This window comes from Setaria viridis, chromosome 8 (assembly GCF_005286985.2).
Source record: "Setaria viridis chromosome 8, Setaria_viridis_v4.0, whole genome shotgun sequence".
In the NCBI taxonomy this organism is placed as follows: domain Eukaryota; kingdom Viridiplantae; phylum Streptophyta; class Magnoliopsida; order Poales; family Poaceae; genus Setaria; species Setaria viridis.
Genome location: NC_048270.2, coordinates 18,472,314 through 18,493,179, shown reverse-complemented (window position 1 = coordinate 18,493,179; position 20,866 = coordinate 18,472,314). Strand labels below are relative to the sequence as shown.

At 44.2% G+C, this 20,866-nt stretch overlaps 2 protein-coding genes and 1 long non-coding RNA gene across 3 annotated transcripts; 2 read left to right on the top strand and 1 right to left on the bottom strand.

The window, feature by feature from the left end:
• Positions 1-4,142: 4,142 nt before the first annotated feature.
• LOC117866395 (uncharacterized) lies at positions 4,143-5,746 on the bottom strand. The gene is made up of 3 exons (XR_004642865.2): positions 5,373-5,746; positions 4,881-4,971; positions 4,143-4,387 (listed from the first exon to the last, which is right to left on the bottom strand). It is a non-coding gene; the product is annotated as an uncharacterized lncRNA (long non-coding RNA).
• Positions 5,747-8,742: 2,996 nt separating this feature from the next.
• LOC140223669 (protein ALP1-like) lies at positions 8,743-10,009 on the top strand. Its single transcript, XM_072295749.1, has 2 exons — positions 8,743-9,481; positions 9,564-10,009. Exons 1-2 carry the CDS (start codon positions 8,743-8,745, stop codon positions 10,007-10,009), a joined length of 1,185 nt encoding a protein of 394 aa, XP_072151850.1.
• Positions 10,010-10,281: 272 nt separating this feature from the next.
• On the top strand, positions 10,282-11,211 carry LOC117834347 (uncharacterized). Its single transcript, XM_034713947.2, has 2 exons — positions 10,282-10,617; positions 10,690-11,211. The coding sequence occupies exons 1-2, from the start codon at positions 10,282-10,284 to the stop codon at positions 11,209-11,211; spliced, it is 858 nt and encodes a 285-aa protein (XP_034569838.2).
• The last annotated feature ends 9,655 nt before the right edge of the window (positions 11,212-20,866 follow it).

Below are 20,866 nucleotides of genomic sequence, written 5' to 3'. Positions count from 1 at the left end.
TCGCAAAGGATTACCGGGGCCGGGTTGATGTGGGAGTTCTTCAGCCGACGCATCCAACCCGTGAAGCTAGCAGCGGGCCCACAGCATGTTCCAGTATTCAGGCCCTCAGGACCCAACTAGGGAAAGGCCCGAAGAGCTTCCCAACTTGGAGATCCGTGCTCGTGTTAGGTCCTGCCTGGTGGGGGGTACTGACGTCGTGCTGAGGGGCCACCCCATGGCCTTTCGTGCTGACAACCCTTCCAACTTTGTTATTCTCCTGACTGAGACCCATCCTCTTCAGCGATCTTCTTTTCTCTCCCTGCGTTCATCCTTGGCACTCTCTCATGGCTGACGTTTGTCCTTCCTTTGCTTCAAGGCTTACTAAACCTTCTACTTGAGTGGTGGCTCCTAGAGGACCAAGAGAAAAGGGTTGCTAGGACCGCGGCCACTATGGAAGCGAAGCGAAAGAAGGATGCCAAGAAGAAGAAGAAGAGCGATTTCAAGGCGTTGCGCCGAAGGTGTCGAGCCGTGGGGGAGCAGGAACTAGAGGATCCTGACTTCTCTTCTGATGATGAGTCATTGTTGCCTCCCAAGGCACGGCTGACAGCACCCACTTACCACCCGAGTTCTCTACCCGGAAGCATGGACTGCAGATCGTGATTGATGATGATGCCTACAAGCGGGCGCGCGTGGATGGTCCTCTGGCAAGCGGCATCCCTAACGCCGCTGCTCCTTCTGAGGGTTTTGCCCCCGCTCCGACTAGATTTCTTGGGGTCCTGTGCACGTGTAACAACTCTACCTTAATTAAGTGTAATTAAACCTAAATAAGTCATTAGTCACTAAGCAAAAGAGGTGAAATGTCCATTTTGACCCTAAAAAGCTCTTTTTGGAGTTAAATATTAAACTTGAGTTTTTATAGACAAACTTGACATTTTGCCCAAATAAGAGTTGTAAAATTTTTAATTTCAAACAACTTTTGTTAATAACACTTTGGCTAATTCGGAGTGGGAGAAGGTCAAAAACAAAAATCAAAATAGGAATATAATAAAACCCTACAAACAGTCCTGGAATTCATGTTTTTCTTCAACTTTGCAACATGTTATCTCACCATTTCACATCTAACCTCAAGTCAGGCCTTTAATAAAAGTTGTAGTCCCTTGAGTTGGTTCCTTCAATAGCACCTTGGTCTAATTCAACTCAGAAGCTGTCCAAAATTCAAGTCAAAGACGGTCAAACTCCTGAAATTCCACCAAATCGGCTGAAATGTCTAAGTCTGAAACCTCTGGTTTTTGGCAAACTTTGGCTTGAGTTATCTCCAAATCCTTTCAAAATATGGACAAACACCTTTAGTAAAGTTTGAACTCCGACCGGTCTACAAGTTTGCTAAAGGGATTTTCGAACGTTTAGTTTGAAAATCTTGAGTGGAGAGCCCCAAAAGCCGGTCTTGTTTGCTGGCCGGCGTTGCCTCGACGCCAGCGCGCCCGGGCATGTTCGCCCGCGCGCCACCTGCCGCATGGCCGCCGTCCACCGGCGAGCTCGTCGTTGCCCTACCCGCGCCCACGACAAGACGGGACGAGCGCCGTGCTGGCCAATCGTCGCCGAGGCCATCTCCCTCCCCCTGCACGCGATCTGCTCCGCCCAACCAGCGCCAGTGCCGTCTCCCCCCCCTCCCCAAAGCACGCCACGCCACCGCCAGGCACCGACCGTGCTGCCGCCCCCAATCCAGCGCTTAGCGCGACCAGACACACACCTGTCCTCGCCAATCCTCCCGCCCGGCAAAACCGCGCTTGCCCAACCCTATGTCCCTCAACCAATGCACTGGGGATCCTATCCCCAGAGCTCCACTCCTCCGGCCAATGCCCGCCTCGCCCGTGCACCCGCTCTCCCCAGCCTTATCCTCCTGTACCCGAAGCCCCGCCTCGACCCTCTACTCCACCTCTCCCCTATAAAAGGGCCAAGCACACCATTACCGCCACCCTTCGCCACCTCCCGTACGCCGCACCCCTATTTTTCCACTGCGCCGCCGCTAAGGCTCCTGTGGAGCTCCCACCTCCGTGCCGCCCCGCGCTCAGATGACCTCTCCGTCCGCTTTGCCACCCCTCCGCACACGTCCCCGAGCCGCTCGTTGCGCTCCCGACGCCGCCAATGTGCCGGAACACCGTCTGCACCGCCACCCGCCAAGCCAAGTCGCCGCGCCGCATTCCGACCCTCGCCAGCCATCTCCGTCGCCCCAACTCTGCCAAGTCGAGCTCAGGTGAACCCCTGCGCCTCCCCGACCACTTGTTGCCCGATCCCCGCCGGCGAATCGTCGGGGATTTCACCGCCGCCGCCATGCGCACCCCTGGGGACGACATTGCGTCTTCCCCAATCTTTCCAGGGGCCTAGGCACAAAACTCAAGGACCCCTACGCAAATAAAGCGTAGACGTAGCGGGTAGAGTGCAAGTTTGCCACGGTTTTTAGTTTAAAATCAGCAGAAAAAGGTTTAAACTTTGTAAATGCCCAGTAAATCGTAGAAAAATCAGAAAAATGCCAAATCACTTTTGTTGAAATCCTTGTTCTGTCTAGTTTCTTCAAAAATAAGTTGCTTATGTTACTGTTGTAAATAATATCCTATGGTTTTATTCCTTGTTTAGGCCTTTTAAATCATAGTAAATAGAAGAAAAATGCTAAAAGGGTAAATCCAACTCTGTTGTGAATGTTTCGATGAGTAGAAGCCAAGAAAAATACTTAGGGCCCTGGAGTAGAACCTGAAGTTACTGTTTTAACCTGATATTTGAAATCTAGGGTTAAATCTTTCTTTTTGCATAAGTTTTAATCCAGAGTAGAGAAAAATATGAAACCACTTGGAGTAACTCAGTTTTGAGAGGTAGTTTACAGGAAAAATATGGGTTGTGGTCAGAATCAGAAAGAGACCCACCTTCCTTGTAAAGCATGTTTAAATAGAAGATAAATAGGGGAAATGGTTGTCCTCCTCCAAAAATCATGAAAAATTTACCAAAACTTCTGTAACACACCTTCAACATACTGGTAAATAGAAGATAAATAGGGGAAATGGTTGTCCTCCTCCAAAAATCATGAAAAATTTACCAAAATTTCTGTAACACACCTTCAACATACTGGTAAATTTTCACCCTCAGATTCGCTGTAGGTTTGGAGATAGAAATAGTTAAGTGCATGCTACCTTTAATGATGATATGCGTTTAATTCTTTTTGTGGTAATCCAATGGCTCCCAAAATTTTACAGTAACTTAGTAATGACTTAATTAAGGTGCTGTAATTTTCTCAGTGCCTATGGTTGCTGTTTGACTGTGGAACCATTTTTGGCTAAGTAATCGACTTAAAGGAATAAAAATAAATAAAAATCCTATAAGCTAAATAAGTAATTTTGGAAGAGATAAAAAAAACATTCAGAAGTGAATAATTCTCCAAATGCACTTGAATGACCTCCCACCTTCTTTGTGCAACTCTAAGTTGCGAGAACCTAATGTGTACACAATCACCATCAAAGTCAACCTCAAGTTTAAACCAACCACCTTGCTTTATGAAGTTAAAGAAAGTTACAACCTTGTTTAGATGAATGTGGCCTGTATGCAACTTTCTTTCTACCAATAAGCCACAACCACCTTGCTTTATGAAGTTAAAGAAAGTTACAACCTTGTTTAGGTGAATGTGGCCTGTATGCAACTTTCTTTCTACCAATAAGACATGCCTTGCATCGTTGGTGTACACGCATGAATAAAACTGAACTCTTACATGAGCATGCCGTGTAGAAGCAAATCTCACCGACGGAACCTACAAGCTCCACCCTACGCCGAAGGACGAACCTGCTGCGGAGCTTCATCACTTGGAAGTCAAGCCCGAACTAGATCAAGACCCCGAGGAACCGCTAACTTTTCCTGAAGGCAAGCTCCGGTGCATGAATTCCCTATTTTAAATTTATACAAGTTATTGATGAAGGCAAGCTCCAGTGCATGAATTCCCTGTTTTAAATTTATGCAAGTTATTGATGCTTATGATTGTGCAGCCCATGGGATATAAGGCAAATGAAGGAAAACCCTTAGCCTATACACCACATCTACGCTAAAGATTACTACTGCAGCCTAACTACATTTGTCGACCCATAGCAGATACCCAATATTGAAATTTCTGAATACGCATTGAATTTTGCCCATTCTAGGCTTGCAGCCCAACAAATGAATTATTTTTTATTTTATATTTGAATTCAAAATAAATCTTACAACGAAGACTACAAATTACTCAGCATAGGCTCTAATGACACCACAGAATTCAGTGGAAATATCACACAATGCTCATAGGCCTCATTTCTTGCTCCTGAGCCATAAGATGAAAAGGTCTTCAAGCTCTTCAGTAGATCATAGTCCCTCTTGCTTTGGAGCGTCTTGCAACCTGCAACCAAAATATTTAGCTGTCAGTCCATTGTTTCTGTTGAGATAAAAAGAGCTATGCATTAAAATTATTATTCTTGTGTTTCATCTGGGCATAACTAATCGATTCCTCAACCATGCATCTTACATTCCTAAGATAGCCTAACACATAATTACAGTAGCTGCAAATATGACAAATAATTGGCTGTAGTTACTGAACTTCAGAAGTATGGAATAGTAAGTAAATGTGTACTACAACTGAAATATATGGACTACAGCTGAGAGCGTGAGAGCAATACTTATGTCTCCACCAGCAAACTGCACAGCTAACATGTTATTATCACAAATATCGAAGATGCAAAATCATAAGTGATCTTCAGATAGGATCTGTCAAGGCAAAATTTAACATACAAGATGGGCAGAGGTGATTTATCATCACAAATAGTTGAAATAGACAAAATCATTGCTAGTTTGTCAACTACCTTGCAGGTTGAACCAGAAACAAGAAAGCTTACTCTTTTTTTCAAGATACCAAGTAAGCTTTACTTGCTCATCCAAAACTCAATTGATTGCTCCAAGAAAGTATGCATCTGATGACCTGCGAGTCTGCGACAACCAGTCAGATATGACACCAGCACAATTGATAGGATTAGCATTTCAAAAATTACTAAAGCATTTGTGCCCATCCACTCGATGATGAGATCTAATCAAGCACCAGTCTTAGACAACGACCATAAAAAAATGGGTGCTTTAATTTTTCTAGCACTGTTTCAACGGTTGTTGGAAGAACAATGCATCGATGTGGAAAAATAAAGTTCATGTCTCAGAAGCATTCTGTCGAGCACTTGGTGAGCATGCAAAGAAGTATTATAAATCAGAAAAAAATAATCAATGATTGCTTGTGGATTTATTTGTGAAGATTACCACCAACTAGATCCAAGAAAAAGGAGCATAAACAACTTCTATTGGACCTAAAAAGGCAAGCAAAGAAGTATATCTTTGAGTACCCATTTTCTCCAGTCACGCTTGCCAATCTTCATTGAAGCTGAAGCTGTACGATTCAAGCGAGTCGTCTCCTCCTCCTCCTCATCCTGCTGCACCCTTTGGACCCAGCCCTTGGTCATAGCCGCGACGGCGGCTACGAGCGGCACCAGGACTGAGGAACGATGGAGAGAAGGTTGTGGGGAACAAAATGGGAGGGCTACAGGAGGACGGGCTCAAGCTGGTCGACGGGGAAGGAGAGGGATGAGCGTGGTGGCAGCTAGGACGCTAGATTGAGGGATGGCGGCGGCGGCGGCGGCGGCGGAGTGAGGTGAGGCCGTGAGCGACTGAGGGTGCTGAGTGCTGACTGTTTGCTGAGGGAGGGGCAACGGGGAAAGGCTAGGTTTTATTTTGGAGATGAGGTTGTGGGCGGTCTGCAGGGAGCCCAAAATTTTGGATGACGATGGCAGACCACGTGGGTGTTTAGATACGAGACGTTAAATTTTAGTAGGGTCACATCAGATATTTGAATGCTAATTAGCAGGATTAAATATAAGTTAATTATAAAACTAACTGCATAACTCCTATACTAATTTGCGAGACGAATCTATTGAGCCTAATTAATCCATCATTAGCAAATAGTTACTGTAGCACCACATTGTCAAATCATTGACTAATTAGGCTTAATAGATTCGTCTCGCGAATTAGACTCCATCTGTGCAATTAGTTTTGTAATTAGACTATATTTAATACTTCTAATTAGTATCCCAACATCCGATGTGACAGGTACTAAAGTTTAGGAGGGTGTATCAAACACCTCCTACGGGGTGTTTGGATGATACGTGCTGTCACCTCAGATGTTCGGATGCTAATTAGGAGGATTAAATATGAGCTAATTATAAAACTAACTGCAGAATCCCTAGGCTAATTCGCGAGATGAATCTATTAAGCCTAATTAATTCATCATTAGCAATGGTTATTGTAGCACCACATTATCAAATCATTTACTAATTAGGCTTAATAGATTCGTCTCACGAATTAGACTCTATCTGTGCAATTAGTTTTATAATTAGCCTATGTTTAATACTTCTAATTAGTATTCAAACATCCAATGTGACAGGTGCTAAACTTTAGCGGGTGGAATCCAAACACCCTACTGAGCTGCCTTTTCTCTCTATTCACATTACGTCCAGCTGCATTTTTTTTTGTTCGGATGTTTCAGCATCACGTATCAACAGCTCGGCTCGGTTTTCACGTTACTCTGTGCAGTAAGAGTTTAGCAATGTGATTAGTTAATGTTTGGAGTTTTAGTTTAATCCTTTTGCCTGATGTGTTGCCTTGTCTATGTTGATCTTGTGCACGTGTTGGCCGCCATGAGTCTTTTGATTTTGTCTCAATTAGAACTCCAGCCATAGCACTATCATGAGCACTTGAGCGCTGAAGCATATTTATTAGTGTTCCTTTTTAGCTAGCGTAACTGTGGTAACTCGTGAAAAGACGATGTCTAGAGTTAAAAGTTATAAGAAAAGTCCAATTTTTCTATTCTTCCCTTGTAATTTAAAGTGGAAAAGGAGAAATGAGAATCAGACTTTTCATCATTCTTGTGAAAATTGAAGTCTTTACAAGACTTTACATTCTTGTAGAGCTCTTTACGAGCTTTCCCCGAATTTTATCAAAAAAATTGAAGTCTCAGTTGAAAAGTTATGCCAAATATATGGTACGCGAAAAATACACTTAAAAGAATAATCAGCGGATTATCATACTTCTCAGCACTCCGGATGATCCTCTTAGTGTACTTCTCAGCATACAGGATTATCCTCTATATATATTTTTCAGCACTTCGGATTATCCTTCGAGCGCGTTTTTTCAGCACTTTAGATTTTTGGCATAACTTTCAACTCCGAACTCCGAATTTTACGATTTTGGATTTTACTGAAAACTTATGGAAGAGGTCTACGTGATCATACATAATTCATCTCATTTTATCACCAACATTTATGGAACAACTCCAACTCATTCATCTCTATATAGTTTAAAAGGGGAAAAGGAGGAATAAATTGGATCTAACCTTCAACTCATGACCAAATGAGAGATTTTTTATGCAATCTTGTAGATCTCTTCACATGCTTCGTAGATTTCAAGATCATGAAAATTGTTGTCCGGAGTGAAATGTTATGTGAAAGGTCCAATTCACTGTTCTTCGCGTAGCATGGCCAGCCATGCTTGCCTTGCTGCTAACGAGAAGGGAATATACGGACATTCCGTTGAATCATTTACTTAAACCGTACCTGTGCAGAAGCAGCAGCTCAGTAGCTCGTCGTCCAACTTTTTTTTGTTACACCTTCATTTGACACGATAATGATTGCTTGGTTGCTTAGGGTGCGTTTGGTTTTAAGGACGGGACGGGACCGGACGGGACGGGATGGTCCATGGATAGTTCAGTGTTTGGTTCTTAGTCATAGGGGATAGGGACGTCCCGAATTGGGAATATACCCCAAAAATTCGGGATGCCCCCATCCGGGAAAAACGAGCGAACGGGGGCATCCCAGTTCCGCTTCGCCCGTCACGTGAGGCGCGCGTGCTGCCCAAAGGCCACCGCGCACCGCTCTTCCCCCTGCGGTAAAAAGAAAACAGGCTGGCGCTCCCCGTTCCTCTCTTCCCCCTGCGCGAAAAAAAAACAGCAGCGTAGCGCCTGGTGCCGGCCGCTGCCGCCGCCTTCCGCGCCCGCCGCAGCGCCCGGTGCCGGCCGCCGCCGCCGCCTCCACGCCGGCTGTAGATGTCCTCGTAGAAGACGTAGGCCCCGACGAGTGACCGCGGCTCGGCGGTGCGGAGGTACCACGCGTAATAGAGCTGCCCGATCCGCCGCCGTCCCTGGATCCCGACGATTGGGGTGCCCATCCCTGGATCCCGTCGACCTGGGTGCCGCTCCTCGTCAGGAGGTGTCGCCGGCCACGTTCTCCCTCCCAGGTACGCATCATCCGTCCTTGTCCTTCCTCCATCCCTTCCATGCCCTTCCATTCTCTCCTTCCCAGATCCTCACCATGTTTCTCCCTCTCGGTCCACAGGAAGAAGGAGCCCTAGTGTTGTCCCCCTCCCCGTTCGTGTCCTCCAACAGGATCTTGGCTTCCTTTCCCCAAGGTATGGAAAACCCTAGCGCACTGACCCATGTGTATGTATGTGTGCTCGATATTATCCATGAAGCAGCTGTAGGATTGGTTTTGCATCTATTATGCCACCATATTTTCTGAATGAATACATTTGTGCAATAATCTTGGTATTGCTTACATGCATGTGTGCAGTAGGATTCAAGGTATTTTTGTGATGTGCTTGCACATGGTTCTCCTAGTAGTAGTTGGTGGTATATAGTCCTGAATTTTTTGGTCTTTTGTGTTATAGATGGATCAAAAAACCAAAGTTGTTGCTTGTACTGCTGCTGCATATATGTTGTTGTCAATGATGGCCATGGCTAGTATTGAGTCTAGAAAACGTAAGCAACCTGCAAGGAGAGAAGGTATTACTTATGGACCTATCGATGAAAAGGATAGGATGAGACTTGAGTACCTAAACAACAAAATTTGGAAGGATGATACAGTTTGTGTGAACATACTAAGACTAAATAGAGCCAAGTTCTTTCGGTTTTGCAACCTATTCAGGGATCGTGGTTTGCTTGAAGATACCATCCATTGTTGTGTCGAGCAGCAAGTGGTAATGTTTCTAAATACCGTGGGGCACAACCTTAGGAACAGAGTAGTTGGGACTAATTTTGATAGATCCGGAGAAACAGTCAGTCGTTATTTTAATAGGGTTCTTCGTGCTGTTGGTGAGCTACGAGGGGAATTAATTAGGCCACCGCCATTGGAAACTCCTACCAAAATACAAGGGAACCACAAATGGGATCCTTACTTTAAGGATTGTAATGGAGCCATCGATGGTACACATGTAAGAGCCTCTGTTCCTAAGGATATGGAGTTATCCTTTCGTGGTAGGAAGTCATATGCCTCTCAAAATGTAATGGCTGCCGTAGATTTTGATCTCCGGTTCACCTATGTATTGGCTGGTTGGGAGGGGACAGCACATGATGCACTAGTGTTACGAGATGCTTTGGAGCGTGAGAATGGACTTCGAGTGCCACAAGGTAATACACTAATACCATATCAGATTCTCCGTATGAATCGTTAATATAATAGAAATATGATCTACTTTCCATCACATTTTAGGCAAATTCTACCTAGTTGATGCCGGATATGGAGCAAAACCAGGATTCTTGCCCCCTTTTCGTGGTGTTCATTACCACTTGAATGAGTGGGGGAATAATCCTGTACAAAATGAGAAGGAGCTATTCAACCTTAGGCACTCATCTCTTCGTATCACAGTAGAGCGTGCATTTGGGTGTCTAAAGAGAAGATTCAAAATTCTCGATGATGCCACTCCTTTCTTTCCTTTTCCAACTCAAGTAGACATTGTTGTTACTTGCTGCATCATTCACAATTGGGTTATACAAGATGGAATTGATGAGTTCTTCATAGAAGATAATAATTTGTCAAGTTATAACTATGCTACAACATACAGTGGACAAGCAAATGAGCATACCGAGATGGTTAATTTCAGGCAAAGCATTGCTGATCAGATGTGGGCAGACCATCAAGACAACAATATTAATTAGTACCCACTAGTTTGTTGATGTATTTCAGTTTTGCAAGTATTTTTCTAGATGTGTTTGTGTTGTATGGACATATTTATTGCTATATTTCAGTTGTATGAATATATTGTTGCTATATTTCAGTTGTATGTACTTATTGTTGCTATATTTCATTTGCAAGGACTTATTTGGTGCTGAAATCCAGTTAAATGACATACAATCCTTGTTGTATTTGGTGCCGAAATCCAGTTAACTAACATCCAATGCTAGATGTTTTTTTTGTTACATGGCAGGCAATGGATGGTCATGTTGAGGGACTTGGGAGAGGTACTGGTGTGGCTACCTGGACATCGCCAATGTCCAATTTCATGCTAAAAAATGTTGCCAATGTGGTTGCCAGTGGTGTTAAAATAGGAAAGGGCTTCAAAAAGGTCTATTTCAATGCATGTGCTAGAGCTGTCAATGAAAAATTCAACACTACGCTCAATGGTGAGCAGATTAAGAACCATCTGAAGACATGGCAAAGAAAGTGGGCAAAGATAACACGACTCAAGAGCTTGAGTGCATCTGGATTCGATGAAGATAACTACATCATCACCCTTGATGAGGAGCACTACAATGGCCATGTGCACGTAATCTAGTTTCTATCGTTTTGTGGTCTTGTTCTTATCATATTTTTCATATTGATTTCTATTGCATTATAGGATCACAAGGTTGATGCCGAGTATTTAAACAAGCCTCTTGAGAACTATGCTGAGATGGAAACAATCTTTGGGAAGGATATGGCTACAGGCAAGTTTGCAAAGGATTCAAGTGCTCCTCTTGGTACAAAAGATGGTGACACTGAAGATGGGGCTGCAAATGGTACAGAAGAGGATCCTAGCAGTGTTTTTGAGGAAGGGGCAACATCTAATGCAAGACCTAACAAGAGGGACAAGATTGTTGAAAGTGCAGAGGATGGGCTGATTGGTGCGTTCAACAGAGTTGGTGACAAGCTTGCCATGGCTATAACACAAGTTGCTAAATCAAACAATGAGCTGCCAAAAGATCTCTTTGCCAAAGTGAATAGCCTTTCAGTTTTAGGCTTTAATGATCTTCAGATATCCACGTACTATGCTCATCTGGTGGCCAATCCTCTCATTGGTAAAGCTTTCTATGGCTTGCCATTTGAGCACCAGTTACATTGGATGGCCATATTTGTTAGTAAGAAGTTCCCTGGACAGTAGGGCGCTTTGGAACATACAACTAGTATGGTAAAGCTTTCTCTTTTGCTAACTAGACCATGTTTGTTACACCTGATATTTGTAACAGATCTCTTTTGTCAGTCATATCTCTTTTGCTAACTGTGACCTATCATATAGTATGCCTTGAACTTTCTATATTGTGTAAGCATTGAATTTGATGTAATGGTAGTCTGGTAAATGCATCTGTATATATGAATGCTATTTGATGGTAAATGAATTATATATGTTTCAGACTATATATTGTGTAACCTGATAACACAACTTGATAGTTGTATATGAATGCTATCTGTATATGAATGCCATTTGATGGTAAAGTTCACTCCATCTAGAATATACAAAAAAATTGAAGTAGATTATACAAAAAAAATTGAAAGTTGTATTTGTATTAAAAGGAAAGCTGCAATTATCCTTAGAAAGAAGGAAGGTATGAGAGGAAGGAGGTAATGTCACCGTGCTTTTGCAGAAGGTTATCATAACTAGCTATCCCTCGATTCAAACAGAAAACAGGATCATCCCATCCCACGTTTATCCCTCAAACCAAATAAAAAACAGGGACACCCCTGTCCATCTAACCAAACATGAAATACGATCATCCTATCCCAGAAAATTAGGACAGGACCGTCCTGTCCTACATTGTCTCCCATCCAAACGCACCATTAGAGTACTACTCTATACTTATGCTTGACAGATGAGAGGGAAGACTATGAATTTGTAGAATCTTGTTAGTGATGACTATTAGTCACTTATAGAATCTTGTTAGTGATGACTGATGAGAGGGAAGACTATGAACTTGTGCTCCGAAATGAGGGCCGAATAAAGCACATCATTAGCATAGTTCGATTTTATTAGTGAATGTTTTTTGAACCTTATAAGAATGTAATTCGGTCCCTAAGCTAATTTCATAATGTTTTTAGAAGGTATTTTGGTATGATTAAAAATAGTTATATTGCATCCCATATATAGACACTTATCACAGAAAGCTCCTATGTTACTGAAAACAAACGTCGGAAGATCCTGCCTTGCAATAATTCCAAAAATTCCAAACACCGGACTATCCTATGTCAAAAAACATATATGAGAGGATTGTCCTGGTACCGGAGAGGTGCGGGTGCGGCAGTCCTATGGACGGACAGCAAGCAGGCTGGTGGCGCGCCCTCGTGCACCAGCCACTAGGGCAGGGACTTGGGCGCTGGCGCGCTGTGTTGACGCAGTACCCAGCGGCAGGCCAGCAGCGGCAGCGGCTGGACGTGCAGCTGGCACAGATGTGTGTGTTTGGCCATGGCTCTTCCACGCTACGTTGAAGAAATAGCCTGCGGAACCATGCGGACAGGCTAGAGCTGCTGCGGCTTGGTCCGAATGCAACAAGGGCTGGCGACAGCGGCAGCGGCTGGACCTTTATGTGAGCGTTTCCTCTCTCTGCTTTGGTATTGGTCGCCACGCCATCGATTTTAAGTTTCAGGTATTTGCTTTGCTTTCATGCGATAGTGAAATTCTCAGCTGGCATCTCTCTATTCTGAAGTTATCTCAGACGCCCTGTATTTTCTCAGTTATGTTCATCAGCTAGTAGCTTGGCAGCCCTGCAGTTGCAGCTGATTTGATTCCTACGCAGCTAGGTAGAAGGTAGTAGTAGCAACAGCACCAATCTTTTGTTTAATCAGTACACTAGTGTGGAGCCTAATTATTTCCTTCTTTTATATGGTCCATACTTTCACATGCTTTAAAAGAGTAAAATTTATCGGAGAAACAATTTAGTGCAATCAATATGTCTTAATGGTACTCCCTCCGTTTCAAATTACTATTTATTTTGTCTTTTCTAAATACATAGTTTTTATATGCACCTAGATATATACTATGTCTAGATGCATAGTAAAATTATGTATATAGAAAACCCGCTAAGCTGAGCCAAGCATATGCAGTTCAACGCGCCGGTGATGTTAATTTTTTTTTTGAAATATTAATAATTACATGTGATGGATTTTTATATAATCTGTTATTGCTCTTCATCATAAGCCATGGAGTCTAATACCATCAGAATCGACGTCTAGAGTGAAACATTATGTCAAAAATACGAAGTGAAAAACACCATATAATCCTGTGAGTGAAAAATATACTAACAGGATAAAACATCATATCATCCTCTCTGATTGTATTTAAAGCTTGAAAATTTTCTATGCATGAGTCAGCTGCTACTTTTTTTTTTTGCTATGGTTGTCCACGGAAGTTTTGACATTTTGCGTCTGCTGCGTGTGTTTTTGTTCGAAGGATGTTCTGAATATTGTTTTTCTGGTGTTGTCCGGCGTACACTGTGTTTTCTAATCGTGCCATTCAAATCCAGCAGCTGGAGCCTGCTGACAGGAAGAGGCTGCACGATTATTTCCCGATTCTGAAATTCTTTCAGCTGCCATGTCTTTTCTCTGTTCTATTCATCAGCATACCACGAAATTACAAAGGTGGAGAAGCTCCAGAAACTGAGCATCGAAAATATGGTTACTTTCAGAGACAGGAAGAAGGACTTGTACAACTATTGGTCCACCTTGAGTTTACATTTCCACAACACATCAAAACCACCGAGTTTCTGAACACAGAGACCTAGGCGGTGATTCCTGTGAAAGCCAAAAAATACAAACCCTCTATCATCAGTTTTTCATCAAGTTCAGGTACACTGTTTAACCTTAGCGTCCATTCAGGGAAGCACCCTTAGATTTAGCCAGACCTGGTACTGGTACACCTAGCAGCGCTGCATCTTGTTTTTCGCGTAGTACAGTAGCTATGATATAGGAAAATTAAAATGTGAAAAAAAATCTAAAGCTCGTACTTCTTTGTGGTGCTGAACACATTGTAGGTCAGCTAGGAGCTCTGAGTGTAGGGAAATAGTATTCGTAGCGCCCCAATAGCGACCACTATAGCGGTAGCGATAGTCTACCACTGGATCCAAGATAACATGTTTAGACTTAGCGGCCGCTATTGTCCGCTATGACCGCTATTGCTTAATCTTAAGTCGCTATTCGTTAAATTTATGGTTCAAGTGACATATGAATATGAATCAAATGGTAATAATAATGTTTAAAATGATTATTTAGGTAATGATGAAGATTTATGGGAGGACAAATGAATTTTTTATTCATTAATATGAGAATTTAATGTTAATATATATCCATACATCTTAATATATCTATTTATTTGTGATTCTTACCAATGAAATGTAATGGCTACCTTAAATACTTTAACTTTTTTAAGTAAACTACATGTTAATATTCATATATGCTCTAAATTTGTGACTATTTTTTGAATTCCGCTATTTAGATTTAGTGTCCGCTATAGCATCCACTATCCACGATTCGCTACACCGGCACTAATCCATTACCATACTGCTAAACGCTATTTAGTATCTTGGTCGGGCATGATCGACCATGTGATCATGTACCATGAAATGTAGGCTACATTTTTGGAGTTTCAGAGATGTAACGACAGCATTTCAGGTTCAGAGCTCCGAAAAAATGGACTAGTACATCGCTTGCAAGAACTTGGCTCCCAAATCCAAACGCGGGTGATATTCCATTTTCACAGCTTTATTGATCTCTGCCATTTACACAACAAATTGCAGCTGAGGTAGCAAACGTCATCAGAGAAAACTCCAATTCGCAGCCTATACAAATGAGCCATACAAGTCAACTAGCCTAGAGAGATGCTATACATACTCTGCATCATGGTTGCAAAATTAGCAGCCTGCCTTTGAACGCGAGCGAAGAAAGACCTGCTGCCTTTGCGCTACTGCCTACCTGCCCTTTTGCTCGAATGACAAGGGGGCTCGTGATGTAATTGTTGGAGACTGACTTCAGGTTGCTGTCGGTGCCGGCGACCGTTCCGCTCGCCAGCCCACCGCACCATAACCGTGTAGCTCTGCTTCTGTTCGAGCTCCGTGAACCAGAGCATCCAAGGAAAGAGGTACGAGCCATGTGACAGGTGGGGTCGGGCTGTCAACGGCAAGGAAGTGGGAGGTGGATTTTGTTGAGGCGCCTTCGACGTCAGCACTATTAGCTGGGTTACGGCATGCGACTGCGAGCTGGGCTGCAAGGTTGACGGCCCAAACTTGAGAGAGCCTTAGAGAGGGTTGGGAAAATATGGGCTCGGGCCAGTTAAGAGTGGGTGCAGACCCAAAAGGAAAAAAAAAGAAAAAGGAAAAGGAAAAAATAATGTAAATGCAAGGAAAATTAATTGTGCTATGGATTATACGTATAACCTATTCAAATTATTTTATTTACCAATATTATCGCCTATTATATTTACTAATATTATCAACGCATTTAAAAAACAATATAAAAACATTGTTTGATCACTTGTCACGTGCATGCTATATAACTTGCTTCATTGCAAGTGATTAGCTTGAACCTACGATGGGGAGCGTGATCTTTTTTATTAGCTAGTTCATTAGTGCAACCTGACCCACATGGGCCAATAGTGGTTGCAGTCGAGATCCGTAGAAGCTAAAGAAACCAGCTGACAGGTAGTACCTGATGTATCTGAGGGTACGAACGGTACGTCACAAGCGTTAAAGAGTACAGAATTTTAACTCAACAAGCAGTGATCACCTGCAAGCAAAAATGATTTAGCCGACCTGCTAGAGGGAAAGAAAATGAGCAACATAACAACTAAAATGATACCTTAACCTCTTGCTTTTTAGAATAAACGAGAAACCACTAAGTTACAAGTAGGCTAGTTGTACTTATCCAACTTAAATGTGGGACTTTGGATGATTTATGACGTTTTCGCATACCTTGTATCGTCACAAAACCACCATGTAACATCGAGTGATGATTTTTTTAGCTACAGTAGCAACTTTTACAATGTTCCGTAACTTTATCACAAAATTTGCTCGGATGTGAAACGTCATGATGTTTTCAGCTAGAAACGTCATAGATCTATGAGGAGAACAAATGTGTCATAAAATTTTCGTCATGGATCAACACTTTTCTTGTAGTGAAAGTTACTGCTAATTTACGAATTCCTATAGCATACCCGAACGTGAAGGATTACAAACGACGGACAGGACTATCACCACCTGTCGCCTACCCCTAGCAACCTATGAGGATAAACTCATATCCAATGAAGTTAAACAATCAAAGCACCATGATTGTGTTGTTAACAACACTCCACCGGGCTATTGTATCAATGGCTGAAGCCACCATAAACATGGCCATTGAACCGAAGCCGTAGCATAGATCAACTAAGCTATACAAGGTATATATGCACACAGATTATGTACTGAAGCATGGTCTCAAGGTGTACATGAGAGTATATAATCCTATACTATGATAGCGAGGGTATATGACTAGCATACGAGCATATAAGCCTAGAACATTAGCATAGCAAGGGTATATATCTAACTTATGCATATAAGAACCAAGCACAACACTATATAAAGAAGATGAATACCTTGAATAGAATAAAGGATACCTAGGAATGTAAGATACAAGAGCCATACCCTAGACTCCAAAAAGATCTGGAACCTGAAGTAGAGCTACTCTAGCCTAACTTCACACTTGGAAACTAAGAGGGAGGGAGTGATTCAACTTGTGGTCTGTCTAAGAATGGAGGGGGTGCCTCTCTATTTATAGGCTCCAAGAGGTAGTTCTGCTAGGGAATCTTCGGGGAATATCCCATAACCGATGGAGGGGCAAGGGCGGAAGCTGGAGATGAGAGGAGGCAAGGGTGGTTTGGCCAACCCCTTGTGAGCCCGCCTCGCAACTGCGTTTCTCCACGTGACTGCCTGGTGGGTCCCAATGGTGGTTGTGTGCGTTATCCGATGGATTGAGGCTGTTGTGGTAGTTTGTGAGCCTTTGAATCCATGGGATGCACACGTGGCAACTTCCCATTGGTTATAAGTGTGTTTCTTTGCTCCATAGAGTGTGCTTTCTCCTTCCTTTGTATTATTTCACCTGCAACCAAATATTCTCCAAGGACAAGTGGAATTACATTATTCGAAACCAAATATACATGTAAGAAATGCCAATCCTCTTTTTTTCTTTAGTATATTGATGGTCATATTTGGTACTTAACGATCATCAACAACTCCCCCAAGCTGGCCCTTTGCTCGTCGAGAAAATGCTAAGACTTAGGTTGGTTGATCTGGAGTTGCTACTATGTTGTATTCCTAACTTATGCAAGCTTACAAGAAAATATTCTACCAAAAATTGAATAAGTTAGCATTGATCTTACCTTTTACCTTACTCCTATGGGGCTATTGACGCTCATTATTCACACACTTTTAGTGCCCTTTAACTAGTGTTTTCATGCTTATTCCTATACTAACCCGCCACTTGAAACCTGAAATAACCCCATTATTGCATGTGTTGTATTTTGGATCATATTGTATTTTGGCAGGAAATACGACATAATCAAGGGGGTTTGTATAAAGAGCTTAATGGATATTTGGACATCGGTCGTCGAGGGAAGCCAGCACAAGGAAGGAGAGGACCAGAAGGGCCACGAAGGGCTGTAATCAATCACTACAAGGAGGAAGGAGAAAAGTCGCTGACGGACTATGCAATCCCATTAACCAATCAATTCGACATGCAGAAATCTGACTTAGTGCTTGCAGCCAAGGAGTACAATCTGAATAAAGGAATAATCAACATGGCTAAGAGCAATCCTTTCCAAGGAGTGGAGACTGATAATCCATACAGAGACATTGAGTGATTCACGATGCTTTGCAACACGCTACAACAAGACGAATTCCATTAACTTGGTTCAGCTGGAATCTGTTCCTATTTTCACTTGCAGGTGAAGCAAAACGATGGTATGTAGAAGCTTCTTTCGATGCGAAGAGGAATTGGGAGACACTAATGACAAAGTTTTGTGGGAGATTTTTCTCTATGAGCAAAGTTCAAAACCTTCGGAAGGAAGTGATCATGTTCGTGCAAGGAGAAGATGAAGGAATAGATCAAGCTTAGAAAAGATTTAACAGACTACTCGAATAAGGACCTAAGCTTGGATTCTCAGGTGATGTTATTATGAAGTATATTTGTATATTAGGATGTATTTATCCTTTCCTTGTACTCCAAGCTATATTGGCAATATATATAGAGGTAACCCCCCTCATTGGTGTGTGTGGTGTTTCCCATCTACTTCTCTACATGGTATCATGAGATTAGATCGTGGGCCTCCTCTCCTCTCCCTACGCCTCCTCCTGCCCCATGCAAAACCCTAGGTGACGCCCCCTGCTATGCTGCCGCCACCCCCCTCTACTGCACCTTCCTGACTGGCGTGCCCCCTCCGTGTCTTGCGCCATGGCCACCCTCTCCTCCGCCGACTCCTCTATGTTCAACAACACTACAGCTCCTTCTGCTCCCCTTGTGCCGCGTCCTGTTCCGTCTCTTGTTGCCAACGGCAGTGCTTCCGTGCCTCCACCTGGCACCGGCGGCTCCTCTGGCGGCGCACCCCAAGCTCTTCCTGTCGGCAACGCACCCGAAAACAGCGGTGGCGGCTTCATCCTGTACCCGGCACCACCGCCCGCCGTCCACCCCTACGCCACCATCTCCGTCAAGTCTCACGTTCCCATGACACTGACGATGAAGTCCAACGTCTACTCCAGATGGGCGTCCTTCTTCAAGTCTATGTGCAGCAAGTTCGGCCTCCGATCGCACATCGACGGCATGGTGGCTCCTCGTCCCTAGGACCCCGATTAAGATCAAGCGGATTCTGCGTCCGCTCCTGGTTCTTCAGCCCCGCCAACGATTCCATCCTCGACCTCACCATGATCGACGATGCCCAAGCCGCCTGGGAACTCTGGCTCGCCATCGAGGGACTATTTCGCGCCAACAAGCAGTCCCGGGCGATCTTCCTCAGCCACGACTTCCACTCCATGACGCAAGGAAACTACTCCATCGCCGAATACTGCAGCCACATGAAGACTCTCGCCGACGCCCTTCATGATGTTGGCCATCTCATTCAGAACTCTCAGCTTGTCCTGAACCTCCTCCACGGCCACAACCCATGCTTCTCCAACACCGCTGATGACATCGCACCTTCCACCGCTGGCTTCCCGTCCTTCTCCCAGGCGCACGACATGCTCACCTTGAAGGAACTTCGCCTCACCAAAGAGGAGAAGATCTCCAACTCCACCATCCTCCTCGCTGGGAACTCCTCATCGTCTTCCTCCTCTGGCTGTACGGGCGGGTGTCGCCCGTCATTCGGTTCTGTCCAGCCTAGCGTCGGCAGCAAGAAGAAGTGGCAGCAGAAGAAGGGCGGCAGCTCTCACGACGGCGGGCCCCCATGGCCCACCGGCCTGTGGTTCTGCTTCAGTCCGAGGGCTGGCTCCTACGACGCTATGGGCTTCTAGCAAGCCGGTAGTCAGGGCGGTAGGGGTTGGCGCGCCGGTGCCCCTGGCCTCCTCGACGCCCCTCCGCAGGCCCACGTCGCCTATGCCCCCATTCAGGCGCTCCCTCAGGCGCCAACCTGGGACCAGGTGGGTGTGGTTGCCATCTTGAAACAGATGGCACTACAGAACGGCAGCTGGGTCGTTGACTCAGAAGCTTTCGGCCACATGTCATCTTTGGACGGTATTCTTCTTTCCCACCTTCCTTCCTCTCACTCCTCCATTACTATCGATAACGGTCACACCCTTCCCATCACGTGCCAAGGCAATTCCACCCTCACCACCCCCACCTCCCACTTTTGTCTTAACAATGTCCTTATTGTCCCTTCTTTAATTCGTAATCTGATTTTTGTTCGTCAGTTTACTAAGCACAATAAATGCACCATAGAGTTTGATGCTTTTGGTTTCTGTCAAGGATTTTTTGACCACATGCGTGATCCTTCGCTGCAATAGCGCCGGCGACCTTTACACCATGCCTCCAGCAGCCAGCTTTGCAGCGCCCCCACGCCGGCCTCGCCATCTCCTCCTGTTTGTGGCATCTCCATCTTGGTCATCCTGATCCTGCCACCATAGCTACGCTTAGATAGACTTCATCTATTGCCTATAATAAAGACAATCACACTCTATGTCATTCATGTCAGTTAGGGAAACATGTGCGGTTACCTTTCTCACATTCTAGCTCTCACGGCTCTACTCCTTTTGAGTTAATTCACTGTGATGTTTGGACTTCTCCCGTTGCTAGCGTTTCTGGTTATCGCTACTACCTAGTCATTTTGGACGACTTCACGCATTTTTGTTGGACGTTTCCTCTAGTTCACAAGTCTGAAGTCACCTCACCCATCATTACCTTTTGTGCCTATGCTCATACGTAGTTTAGTCTTCCCGTTCGAAGCGTCCAATCTGACAATGGGACCGAGTTTGTCAATAAGCCTCTCACATCTTTTTTAACTTCTCAAGGTATCCACTTGCACCTCTCATGTCCCTATACTTCCCAAAAATGGGAAAGCCGAGCGTGTCCTACGCACCCTTAATAACATGACTCGCACCTTGCTCATTCACGCCTCCATGGCCACCCCATACTGGGTCGAGGTGCTCGCCACCGCCACCTATCTTCTGAACTGGCGCCCCTGCTCTACCGTTCAGAATGACATTCCCTACCGCCTCCTCTATTTCTAGCCTCCCGAGCACTCTCACTTACATGTATTCGATTGTCTTTGCTACCCTAACCTCTTAGCCACGGCATGCCACAAGCTTGCTGCTCGT